The sequence below is a fragment of the Mus pahari genome, chromosome 7 (assembly GCF_900095145.1).
Source record: "Mus pahari chromosome 7, PAHARI_EIJ_v1.1, whole genome shotgun sequence".
Classification (NCBI taxonomy): domain Eukaryota; kingdom Metazoa; phylum Chordata; class Mammalia; order Rodentia; family Muridae; genus Mus; species Mus pahari.
Genome location: NC_034596.1, coordinates 72,152,421 through 72,165,614, shown reverse-complemented (window position 1 = coordinate 72,165,614; position 13,194 = coordinate 72,152,421). Strand labels below are relative to the sequence as shown.

Genomic DNA, 13,194 nt, shown 5'->3' with positions numbered 1-13,194 from the left:
TGTGTGTGTGTGTGTGTGTGTGTGTGTGTGTGTATGCACCATTTTAGGTTTCACATTACAACAAATGAAATGAGCTGAAAAAGTATCAGGGCTGTGATGGCCAAGTGGTCAGTTACAGTGCTGGACTGGAAACATACACATTCCCAAGGGGCAGACCAAGAATACTTTGGAGAAGACTAGGGGTGTGGTGCAGCTAGTAGGACTACTGCAGGGCATGTGCTAGGCCCTGGGTTTGAGCTCAATGGCTAGCAAAGAGTGAAGAGGACACTGAGGATGTGACGTCCCCTAGGTGTGGCTGAGGAGGTTTATTGCAGACATGAAGGAAAGCACAGCCATAGGCCTCTGGAAGGGTCAGACTGAACACGGCCAGCCGGCAGAACAGACTGGGCATGAGAGGAGAGAGACTGGGAGCGGGAGAAAGGCAGGGAAGAAGAGAGAGACAAAAGAAGACCACAAGGGCAAAGAGAACCAAGAGAAGAACCAAGACAGCATGTAGCCGAAGTGGCTGAGTTATTCAGACAGAAAGAGAAGCTGATGGAAGGTAAGCAAAGCGAAGCTCAGGGCCTGGAGAGGTAGGGTGGGGTCAGGGGTCAGAAGTGCTGAGAGGAGGCAGGCCTCTGTACTTGGGGCCACTGAGAGAGACTGGTGGCCTGAGTCTGCTCGGATATGCTAACAAGCACCTCATCCATCTATCCCTGGTTTCTTTGGATTCTAACAGAAGATACTGACTTATGTAAGAAACCAGGATGCAGTGTGGCATCTGTACACCTGAGGTCACAGCATCTGGGAGGTGGAGGGAGTAAGATGGAGCTCAGGGTCAGGCATGTTACATATCTCTGGACAACAAAAGAACCTCTTTCAAAAGCGCAAAGTCAACACCACGCCAAGAACAAAGCATTCCAACAACAACAATGACAAAAGAAAGCAGGGTGTTGACAAAACTATAAAAATACAAGCTACTCCATGGGTAAAGGCGCGCACCACTGAGCATGACAGCCTGAGTTCAAGGGGCAGGGGTGCAGGGCATTGGTCAAGAGGGTCCTAAACTCATAAAAGGGAAAGAAAAGGAACAAGGAGGCCTTCTTGGTACTGACTGGCTCACTCCAGGGCCTACGCATATTCCAAAAGGAAGGGGAATCTTTCCTTTTTATTACTATTACTATTACTACTACTACTACTACTACTACTACTATTATTATTATTATTATTATTATTATTATTATTATTGATTTAAGGTCTCCTGTGATCCAGGCTAGTCTTGGTAAGGAAAGCTTTGAACTCCTGGTCCTCCTGTCTTTACTCCCCCATCCCACCCAAGGGCGCATACCACCATGCTTCACAGAAAAATCATTTCTGGGAGCGGGATTAACTGTAGACGGCAGCAACGTTCAGCTTCAGTGCTGACCGTCAGTCACATCTGTTTCCCGGCTTTGGCTCTGGCAGGCCGAACAGCGAATGCCTGCCTCAGCATCACTGTGGGCATAACTGGGCCTGCACGCAGCCAGGGGTCCTGACAGCGTGTGACCCTGGGAATATAAACAAGCTGTCACCTGGGGGTACTGTCAACACCTGGGAATGCGTGTGGCGAGCCATGAAGTCCGCTCCTGAATCACGCTGCCAAGACTCTCAAATGTGATTCTGGTCCTTTGGTTTGTTGTTCTTTGGGGGTTGTTTTATTTTGTTTTGTGGTGTAACTCTAGGCCTCATATCTCTACACAAATATACTACATTTCACTATACCTCCTAGCCAAGACTTAAATTTTGACTACAAAAGGTTAAGATTATAATGATAATTTAAAACTCTGCTACGTTTTCAGATTTTTCCTTAGTGGTGGTTGGGGGAGGGGCCAGTTTTGGGTATGGAAGCCAGTGCCTGGTGCATTCTGGCAAGTACTTTACCACAATGAACCATACCCCAGATTGATCCTTTTGTTGTTGTTGTTGTTGTTGTTGTTGTTGTTTTGTTTTTGTTTTTTTGGTTTTTCGAGACAGGGTTTCTCTGTGTAGCCCTGGCTGTCCTGGAACTCACTTTGTAGACCAGGCTGGCCTCGAACTCAGAAATCCGCCTGCCTCTGCCTCTGCCTCCCGAGTGCTGGGATTAAAGGCGTGCGCCACCACGCCCGGCCCCCCAGATTGATCCTTACACCCTAGCTCAGTCTGTAGTATTTAGCTCCAGCTTTACACTGATAGTCTGATTTATATACTCATTTGACTGATTTATTCCGCCAAAATGTGTAATATTGCTATTATCAGTTAACATGCTAAGTACCATCCTTTAAGACATTCCCCATATTGTGGTCTAGTGAGAAGGCTCAGTAGTTGAAAGCACTGGCTGCTCTTGCAGAGGGCCTAAGTCGCTTTCTCAGCCCCTATAGAGAGGCTTATGTCCATTGTAATCCCAGTTCCAGGGGATGTGACATCTTCTTCTGGCTCCTGCAGGCACCAGACTGATACATGATTCATAGACTTCCGTGCAGGCACAACACTCTCATAAAATATCAGTTTGTAAAATATTTTTCAAAGACAGTCGTTTTCATAGGCAAAAATGACAAAATTTAAAATAAGAAATACAAAAGCACCGGGCAGTGGTGGCATATGCTTTTAATCTCAGCACTTGGGAGACAGAGGAGGCAGATCTCTGTGAGTTTGAGGCCAGCCTGGTCTACAAATTGAGTTAGGAAAGCCAGGGCTACCTACAGAGAAACCCTGTCTTGAAAATAAAACAAAAGAAAAATACAAAAGAAAATATTTTTTAAAAGAAAACAGAAAAAAGGAGAGAAAGAAAAAAGAAAAATGGAAGCTATGATTCCTGAGACAAACCCAGAAACCTGATATATTCTGTTTCTAGAAAATTCCAAGCCTAAGAACACTTGCTTTCCACCCACATCTGACTAAGATCTATGGATTGGGGGTGGAGTCTCTACCTCCACTCTCCAAAACCCTTCCAGACTGCAGCCTCTCAGCCCTCTCATCGCTGGTTAAGGAGGACGGAGTACAAAGGATCAGTTTGTATGGGAACCAGAAGAGCGTGTCAGGTGTCACAGGTTACTTGCATGGGAACACTAGCCCTAGGCAGAAGACAGTGACTCAGAGCCTAGCCAGATGAGTCATCTGTGGACACGGTGGCTAACAGCAAAGCCCTCTCCACTGTCACGTCCCTCAGCTCCGGAGTCCAACCACCTCTGGGAAGTGAAGCTGGAGCAGGTCTGTGTGGAGGAGGTGAGAGCGGCATAGATTCTCTTCACATCTGTTCCCCTGAGCTGGTGACATAAATGTCATTTGCTAAGCTCCAGCTGCGGCTCATGGCAAAAGGAAAAGTTCCTTGGACTGAGGGCTCAGTTTTGGGTAATGCAGAGATGTGGCCTGGCAGGCTAGAGAAAGAGCCTTCTCGCTGACTGACATTTTCCCCTGGCCTTCCAGGGAAGGATGAGGACCTCCACCTTCTCCCCAGCCCTTCCCTAGAAAGGCCACCTTCCCAGCTGTTTTTGCACTGGCTAATTAGAGAGGGACCAAAGGCTCAACGGTAACAAGGGCAGAGGCCTATGTAAATTTTCAGTAAGAAGTACCCAGACTCTGTCCTGGGCCAGTGTCCTGAAACAGGTGCTTCTCACCTAGAGTACGGACAGGCCTCCATAGCAGTCAGTCCTGTTGTCTGATGAACAGTCTCACAAGACTTTTGTACTTGACCCAAGGACTGTGCAGAATTCAAAAGATTGCTCATCCTAAGCATGGAAGGGCTACTTCTAGGCTGGTGATGTGTGATAATGTACATGTAAGGCCCCAAGTTCAAACCCTAGCTCTGCAAAGCAAATGAGAGAATCGATTTCTACCTCTTTGGCCTCTTTATCTGTAGGAATAAATTTTGATCAAGTGTCTACAAAGAAAAAGTCCCCAGAGTCTTAATTAAGAACTGTTTTAAGAAGTCAGTAGACAGCCAGGCGAAGTGGTGCATGCCTTTGATCCCAGCACTGGGGAGGCAGAGTTTTAGGCCAGCCTGGTCTACATAGTGGGTTCCAGGACAGCAGGGCTACCCTGCTTAAAAAAGACAGGGAAACCCTGTCTTAAAAAGAAGGGGAGGGGTGGGGTGGGGAAGAGGAAGAGGAGAATGGTAGACATGCTAAGCAAGAGGAGGCCACACAGCATCTTAACCAGATGGTTCACCTGTATTTAATTTGGATAGTGTCAAAGAAATAACTATTCTATGGGCCTGAGAGATGGCTCCGCAGTTAAGAGCACTTACTGTTCTTCCAGAGGACATGAGTTTGGTTTCCAGCACCCACATCAGGTGGCTCACAATCACCTGATCTCCTATTCTACTGATAAAGAGATTTAGTCCAGCTGCTTGGGGAAATGGTCCCCTAGTTGTTTAAGTAGAGGCAAGAAGGAAAGGTGAAAGGTTCCCCCAGGCCCCCCAAGCTCCAACACACAGCTTACCTTGGTACCAGGTGGTTAAACTTGTAAGAACTGAAGACCTCCTGGATCTTCTCTTCTACTTTGGCCTGATGGGGCAGCAGGACATGGAAGAGAGAAAACATAAAGATGAGATGCTATCGGCTTTTTCTTCCTAGAGCCACTTATGTCTAGTGCCTGAAGTTTTTCAGCACAGTTTTGTGCTGCACAGAGATTCAGAGGTTCCATAGCATAGCTTAATGACGAACAAGACATAATCATTGGAGAGGTATTTTAGGGGCAGGGACCCCAAAAACAACAATTTCAGGAATGTCATTGGTTTTCTAGCTAAGAATGCTGAAGGGGAAGGGGAAGGGGGCTCTGGTTTCTAATTTCCTAAATGAGCACCTTGCCTGGAGGCTTAACTGAGGGGCTTCTACTCTGCAATGGAATGCCATGACCAAAGCAACTTGGGTTTACTTCACCTACAAAGATCAAGTCACAACTCCAGTTACTGAGGGGAGTCAGGGCAGTAATTCTCCACAGAAATGTAGAGGCAGGAACTGAAGTAGAGGCCATGGAGGAATGTTGCTTATTGGCTTGCTCCCTGTGGCTTGCTCAGCCTTTATTACACAACTCAGAACCACATGCTCAGGAATGGCACCATGCCCACTCCCACCCTGCTTCTAAGTGGGATGGCTTACCTTGGTACAATCATCAATCATTAATCAAGAAAGTCCCAGCACTAGGAATACAGAGGCAGATAGTTCTGAGTTTGAGGCCAATCTAGTCTACAGATCGACTTTTAGAGACCCAGAGATACAAAGAAAAACCCTGTCTTGAAACACAAAGAGACTTTAATCCCAACACTTGGGAGGCAGAGGCAGGCGGATTTCTGAGTTCGAGGCCAACCTGGACTACAGAGTTCCAGGTCAGCCAGGACTACACAGAGAAACCCTGTCTCGAAAAACCAAAAAAAAACCAAAACAAACAAACAAAAAAAAACACAGAGACAGACAGACAGAGACACAAAGAGACCTACAGACCTGCTACTGGCAATCTGAATGGAGGTGCTTTCTCAGTTGGGGTTCCTCTTCCCAGCTAATTCTAGCTTGTTGACAAACAACCAGCCAACACAGACAGAAAGAAAACTCCAGTCTGGGCACGAATCCTTTCTGGTAAACATAACTGACTCTCCAGACTTTCATGGTAGGAATGGAATTTACTTATTCCCCAATTTCAGCCCATGCCTAAATGACTTTTAGGTTACCTCTTCAGAGGTGGGAATGTCATAGTAGTTTTGATCACGGCTCTGTGGAGGCCCATGAAAGGAAGCTTTTTCCTCCTGCTCAAAAGAATGGAATCTACCTCTGGCCTTGGGTTAAGTAAGATGTAACATTCCAAAGCTTTAAGCATCGCCCAAAGCTAAGAGTTAATCCAGGGGAGCCTGTCAATAATCACTTGGTGGAGACTACCCCTCAATCAGGCTGATTCACCTTCTGCCATGCTAAGAATATGGGAGGAATAGTTATCCCTTTAAGAATAATTTAAGGATTCCCTTCCTGAAACCCCTACTCTCAGTATAGTTTCTTATGGAACTATACCATGGACTCTGCTTAGTCTTCAGTTTTTCCAAATTATTCCAAAAAGCACTTTTTTTTTTTTAAGTTTTTTCTTTCTTTTGGATACTTACCAAAGCCTGGGCGTGCTTTGCCTAGACAGTTTGGGCCTTCACACTTCTGTTGAAGCCCCCTGCCTTCCGCCATGAGGCTGCTTTTGAAAACCTAACTCAAAAAGCATGGCTTTCTCTTTCTTTCTTTCTCTCTTTCTCCCCCATTTTCCTCCTCTGGGCAGTTGCTAAGATTTACAGCTTTGCATTTGCCTGCCCTGGGCTATTTCTTTGAAACTCTAATAAAGTTGTTCTCAGGGCTTTTTTTTTTTCCCTGAAGTCATTCTTAAATTCTTAAATTCTTGTATTAATAAAACTAAGAACTCTAAGAGGCATTTCAATTCCTAGTAACAGACCACATCCTAAATGGAGCTCCCCAAAAGTTCCAGTAAAATGAAGACGAGAAGAGAGGGAAAAGGACAAGGAGAGATTACCCTGTTTATAAAACCATGTTGGTGCCAAATACACTTTTCCAGCAACTTAGTCCATGTTCTCCGAATGGTGGCAGTAGCCGCCCCTTTCCACGGGGTCCTGACTGCCCCTCCCTAAGTTCTAAAGAAGCCACACCCCAATGATGGAGTTGTGAGCTGCTAATATTTCTTGTGATTTACAGAACAGAGTGATTGGAGACCTTCAGGTAGCTGCAAATGTGTCTTGCCCAACCTCCTGATTTGTTAAGTCTGTGCATTGAATGCACAAAGCATGCACACTGCTGTGAAGTTTAAGTTGCAGAAAGGTAGTAAGTTCATCTGAAGAATCAGGAACTAGCCTCGGGAGACTGAGGTGGATTGTAATGTCCTGGCCAAGATAAAAGAACAGAGTGGTGCTGTGGGTGATGAAGAGGAGGAAGGCTATGCCCAGCCCTCAACCTTGGCCACTGCCCCCTGTACCTCTTCTGTCCCTCTAAGAGCCTATTTGCAACCCTGAGTTCTCTGAGATGGCCTTTTTTAAGGGACAAATGTTCCTCCTCACCTTCTCAGGGTGCTTGAATTTCTTCCTGTCAACGCTTGGCTAAATATTGGCCTTTGAGTGGTGAGAAACCATCTTGGATTTAATAACAAAACTGATGGCAGTTTGGGTGCTTATCTCCACAGTGCCAGTCACTCAGAGGATAAGGGAAGGTAGATACTGAGGGGCGAGAGGTGGACAGACTCCCTGGTAGGCAGAGAGTCCATGACTAAGTAATAAAGATGGTGAACTTCCAAGATGGCGTCTTCCTCGTCCTCAAGACCTGAGATAAAAGCTTGGCAGTGTGAAACAAAGGCCTTGTGGGCTTTTTCTCCTGCCAATATGTTGCTTGCTAATGGCTGACTCAATGAGTCCAAGGCCAGATCAGGACAAGTTTTCACAAGTTGCAGACCAACCAGCCACCCTATCTTTCTTCAAACTAACTAGCCCTCGAGGATAGGAAGCTGACCTTTCAAAGACTTAGCCGCTCCCAGCCCTCAGGAAGAACCTGCTTGCTTTGTGGAGAGTCTCTGTCTCCTTACTGAATGTGTGTGTTCTGCACCCTAATGAAAGCCTTTCTTCAATGGCTAATTCAGTCTGCTCCTATTTGCTGTATTTGTATTTGCAATTTCTTTAGTGCTAACAATCCTTTGTTGTTAGTGGACGAGGTAATATAAGTTTATGTTCTCAACCATTTCTCCCCAGGTAACTTCATGTATATAATGTTAACAAATTGATTTTCTTTTGTTATAAGGATCTCAGAAAAAAAAATTAAAAGATAGAAAAAATTATTCTCCCTCTCGTACTTTTTTTTTTTTAAGATTTATTTATTTATTATAAGTACACTGTAGCTGTCTTCAGACACTCCAGAAGAGGGTGTCAGATCTTGTTACGGATGGTTATGAGCCACCATGTGGTTGCTGGGATTTGAACTCCAGACCTTCGGAAGAGCAGTCGGGTGCTCTTACCCACTGANCCATCTCACCAGCCCGTACTTTTTTTTTTTTTTTTTAACAAGGGAAATGGTGTTTTGCCTGCATGTATGTCTGTAATACCACTTGCACACCTAGTGCCTATGAACACCAGAAGAGAGTATCAGATCCCCTGGAAATGGAGTTATAGACAGTTGTGAGCCATCACTGGTTGCTAGGAATTGAACCCAGGTCCTCTGGAAGAGCAGTCAGTGCTCTTAACCTCGCAGCCATCTCTCCACTCCCTTTGTTTTGCTTTGTTTTCCTCCCCTACTCTTGAAATACATACTTTCTCTTACTTCTGTGCAGGGGATCGAACCTGGCACATACAGACCACACTCACCACCTAGCTATACTCCCAGCCCCGAAAGATTTATTCTTCCTGTTCTATAAAACTGTCAATCAAATACACAATCAGTTCCTATGAAAGACTGTATGTTATCGTCAGGTTGAAGTTTAAATAAAACTATGAAAATCATCTAAGAAATTTATAAGGACATCAACTGCTAAGATGCCAATGAATTAGAAAATCTGGGTCTTTGTCTGATACACAAATCCAGTTTCACAAAATGAAGACATTCAGAAAGTCAGATCACCAAAGAAGCCACTGACCTCTCTTCCTTCCTTCCTCCCTTTCTTCCTTCCTTCCTTCCTTCTTCTCTCTTTGTCACTCATTTATTGGGTTTCATGATTTAGATTTTGTTTTAAAGTGTGTGACACATGTGCAAAGCCTCCTCGAATTACTGAGGAGAGTAGTGAGTAGTGATTATGAACCATCTAAAATGGCAGCCTCCTAAAATGTATTTACATTTGGTTTTAGGATATGTTTTGGTATTTGTATTTGAACATGAGTTTTAGGGATGATGTGGTTGAGAATTTTTAATACTGTAGGAGACAAACATGAACATCAAACACAACTTAGGAAAAGCAGAGCATTGTCCTAGATTCCTTACAGTTCTTTCTCCATCCAAACACTAACCTCGGACTAAGGCAAAGCAAAAGGACAAATGGAACGCAGACAGTGTTCCTGCTGTGCTGCCACTGGCTGTACACCAAATGAGCTGGGGAAATTTACATGCAGTATGTCAGCAAGAACATTCAATCAAGATCTGCCTGTGGCATACTGCTGTATACCTGAGACGACGACTCCTCACGGAAACAAACCCAAGTATGAGAAGTGCACTAGCAAACACAAGCCTACTCAAATCCATACAACCCTCAGATGCCCCCAGAGACATCCATCGTCTCCCTAGAATTCTGCCACTTCGATCTCTAGGGAGAAAAAGGCAGAATTCTAAACAAAACAAAAAAGGCTTTGTTAGTCAAAATGCATAATTTTAAATATAATTGAAAAATGAATACATACAAAAATCCAAATATAATTTTTGATATTTGTTTCAGATATGGAGGTGGCTAAGCCTGAGTTTGCTGTGGTATATAATATTTTAATAAGAGATGGCTCGGTGGTTAAAAGTGCTTACTGTTCTTGCAGAGGACCCAGGTTCAGATCCCAGCACCCACATGGTGGCTCACAACTATCTATTAATATAGTTCCGGAAGATCTAATACCTCTTCTGACCTTGGCACACTCCTACATATAAGTGGTGCCGTACACACACTCAGGCGTGTGCACACACACAAACACACACATAAAATTACAGAAATAATTTTTAAAAATCTTAATACATGTAAATCCAAAATAGATAAATGAGATACATTAAATATATTCATTAGATTGTAGCTACGAGTTTCTTTTCCATTATACTCTTTTTATATATAATTAATAAATATGAGATCTCTATTCGGGCTGCCTTACATAAAAAATATGTGAATATGTTTTGTCAAAGATCTTTATATTTAATTTCCTTCTCATGACAGGAGACTAGAAAGTGCCAAACCCAACAAGCAGTAACATTCAACATCCAGATTTTCCTTTCCTTTCCTTTCCTTTCCTTTCCTTTTTCCTTTCCTTTTTCCTTTCCTTTCCTTTTTCCTTTCCTTTTTCCTTTCCTTTTTCCTTTCCCTTTCCCTTTCTTTCTTTCTTTCTTTCTTTCTTTCTTTCTTTCTTTCTTTCTTTCTNTTTCTTTCTTTCTTTCTTTCTTTCTTTCTTTCTTTCTTTCTTTCTTTCTTTCTTTCTTTCTTTCTTTCTTTCTTTCTTTCTTTCTTTCTTAGACAAGGTCTTCTGTGTCCAGGTTGGTCTCACACTCCCTAAGAATCTGTGGATGACCTTGAACTTCTGACCCTCCTGCTTCCCTCTCCCATATGATAGGATCACAGGCATGTATAGCCATCACTGTTTATGAGGGACTGACCTAAGGTTTGCTAGGGAAAATGCTTTATCAACAGTTACATCCCTGGCCCCATGACAAACTTTGGTCACTCTCTGTAATAGGCAAAAGGACTGTTATTAGATCTTACCAAAAAGAGAGGTAACTAATACCTTTATTAAAATATTTTGTTAAATGTTCAGAGAAAGTTCTAAATGTTTTGCTAGGAAAACTTTAAACATAAATTTAAGAGACAATAAAGGAAGATTAAAGGTGGCTCTCTATCAGCAGTTCTCAGCCTCTGGGTTGAGACCCCTTTGTGGGTCGAACGTCATTCTCATAGGGGTCATATATCAGATATCCTACATATCAGATATTTACATTACAATTAGTAACAGTAGCAAAATTACAGTTTTGAAATAGCAGTGAAATACTTTATGGTTGGAAGTCGCCACAACATTAGGAACTGTATGAAAGGGTTGCAGCATTAAAAACATTGAGAACCACTGCTCTATATGGAAAGATATTTACATGGTTTTTAGGTGTTGCTCCATTTAAAATCTACCATTTGAGATGGTAAAGTTGCTACTCAATACTCATTCACTGATAATAGATAATATGCATTTTGTCAACAAACAATGTTGAGTTTAATTATTTTTAATTATGTTAAGATGAAAAGTATTATTCACAAAAAGACAACATTAGATTTGGAGTCTCTATACTCTTTAGACTCAAATACATATATATACATACATATACATACATATACATACATATACATACATATACATACATATACATACATATACATACATATACATACATATACATACATATACATACATATACATACATATACATACATATACATACATATACATACATATACATACATATACATACATATACATACATATACATACATATACATATACATACATATATATGCATAAATATATACACACACACACACACAAAGCGAGGGTTTGCCAGCATGTATGTCTGCACATCACTTCCATGAAGTGCCCTTGAAGGTCAGAAGATGTCAGATCCTCTGGAACTAGAGTCACAGACAGTTGTGACCTTCCATGTGGGTTCTAGAAATTGAACACTGAGCTACCCACCCCTCTAGTCCCCTCAATTTTATATTTATAATATGTATGTAGCAGAAAATGTTCTTATGGGTGTTGGACAGATGGTTCAGCAATTAAGAGCACTGACTGCTCCTTCCAGAGGTCCTGAGTTCAATTCCCAGCACATTACCACCTGTAATGGGATCCAATGCCCTCTTCTGAAGAGAGCTACAGTGTACTCACATACATTAAATAAATAAATATTTTTAAAAAGTCCTTATGATATATGAAATGTAATATAACATATATATATATATTTATATATTTTTCACTATATATATTTCACTATATACATACATACTTATATATATGACAGATGCAACATGATAAAGTTTTGTTCATTTTTCATGGTTTTTCAGATACAACTGTATACACATGTGTATGTTTCTAATTATAATCATCATTATTTTAGAACGGACAGTTGGCTATGGCCAAGCACTGTGCATTCCAAGTTCTAACAGCCAAATGGATTGAACACTGACCATACAAGTCCTGATCACTTATTTAAGTGAAAATAACTAGATTCTTTTGTAAATTGCTACATTTTCTTTGATTTTTGTTTTAAAGTCTTTGTGATATTTTTTAGCTGTTGTCTGTTGATACTCTGCTACAAAAAGGTAAGCAATCTTTTTCTATTAGGAATCAGTGTATTTAATAGGCACCAGGAGGCCATACTTAGAGCTGAGCCTTCAAATAAGAGAGAGAAGGGGCTGGAGAAACAGCTCTGCAGTTAAGAGCATTTGCTGATCCTCGAGAGAACCCAAGTGGATTTCCCAGCAATCGCATTTGGTGGCTCATGACTGCCTGTAACTCTAGATCCTGGGTATCCCATACCTTTTCTGGCCTATTTGGGCCCCTGAATGTATGTGCGCACACACACACACACACACACACACACACACACACCCCACAATAGATCCTTAGCTGAGTGTGGTGGCATATCCTTTAATAGCCACAGCTGGGAGGTAGAGGAAGGCAGACCTCTGAGTTCACGGTTAGCCTGGTCTATAGAGTGAGCTCCAGGTCAGCCAGGTCAGTGAGACCTGTCTCATCTACCCCCAAGTATAATAAACCGATTGATATTGATTGAAGAGGGACTCAACAGTCACAAAACTCAGGAGACTCCAGGAAAACTCAGCCTAAGAGCCCTTCCTTCTAAATCGTTGCTTATGCTTGACCCAAAACGAGGCCTTTGAGAGTCTCCCTCCCAGCCTGCCATACTTCCCCACCCCCAGCCCCAGCATACATCAGCTCAAAGGGCAAAAGCCTCAACACACCAAGGAGGAGAATTAAAGGCAGACCACAAGACTTCAGCAGCAATGTCTTCAGAGAAAAACTGCTCCAAGGCAAGAGGCGTACTGTCAGTCAAAATGGAGTCCCCAGTGCCTGCCCTTCTGAGAGCCACTAAGGCTAGAGGTTACAGAGAAGGGGTTCTTATGAAGGTGACCTGACACTGTGGGTCTACTAACCCACACTCTGCTGTAGATCTTTCTTTCAGGCACATGCAAGTCGTATTTCAAGAATGTGTAACACCAAGCCACCAACAAATAACAGAGCACCCCAAATCCTCAAGATTGAAGAATGAACAAGGAGAAGGGGGGACTTCCCTGAAACAGGAACCCTGAGACAATGGACTCTAAAGAATTAGTTTCTGTGGGAATCCCTTGCTGAGAGAACAGGCTTAAGCCTGGGGCCAGAGGTGGTGTAGGACGAGGAGGAAGAGGAGAAGGAGGAAGAGGAGGAGGAGGAAGAAGAGGAAGAGGAAGAAGAAAAGGAGGAGGAGGAGGAGAAGAAAAGGAGGAGGAGGAGGAGAAGAA

At 42.8% G+C, this 13,194-nt stretch overlaps 1 protein-coding gene across 1 annotated transcript in view; it reads right to left on the bottom strand.

Annotated features, from left to right (window-relative positions):
* The window catches only part of Fntb (farnesyltransferase, CAAX box, beta), a 93,729-nt gene that overhangs the window by 63,739 nt on the left and 16,796 nt on the right, over nucleotides 1-13,194 (bottom strand). The window contains exon 2 of the mRNA XM_021201830.2: nucleotides 4,435-4,499. Within this exon, the coding sequence (XP_021057489.1) occupies nucleotides 4,435-4,499 (65 nt within the window). The remainder of the gene's footprint in view (nucleotides 1-4,434; nucleotides 4,500-13,194) is intronic.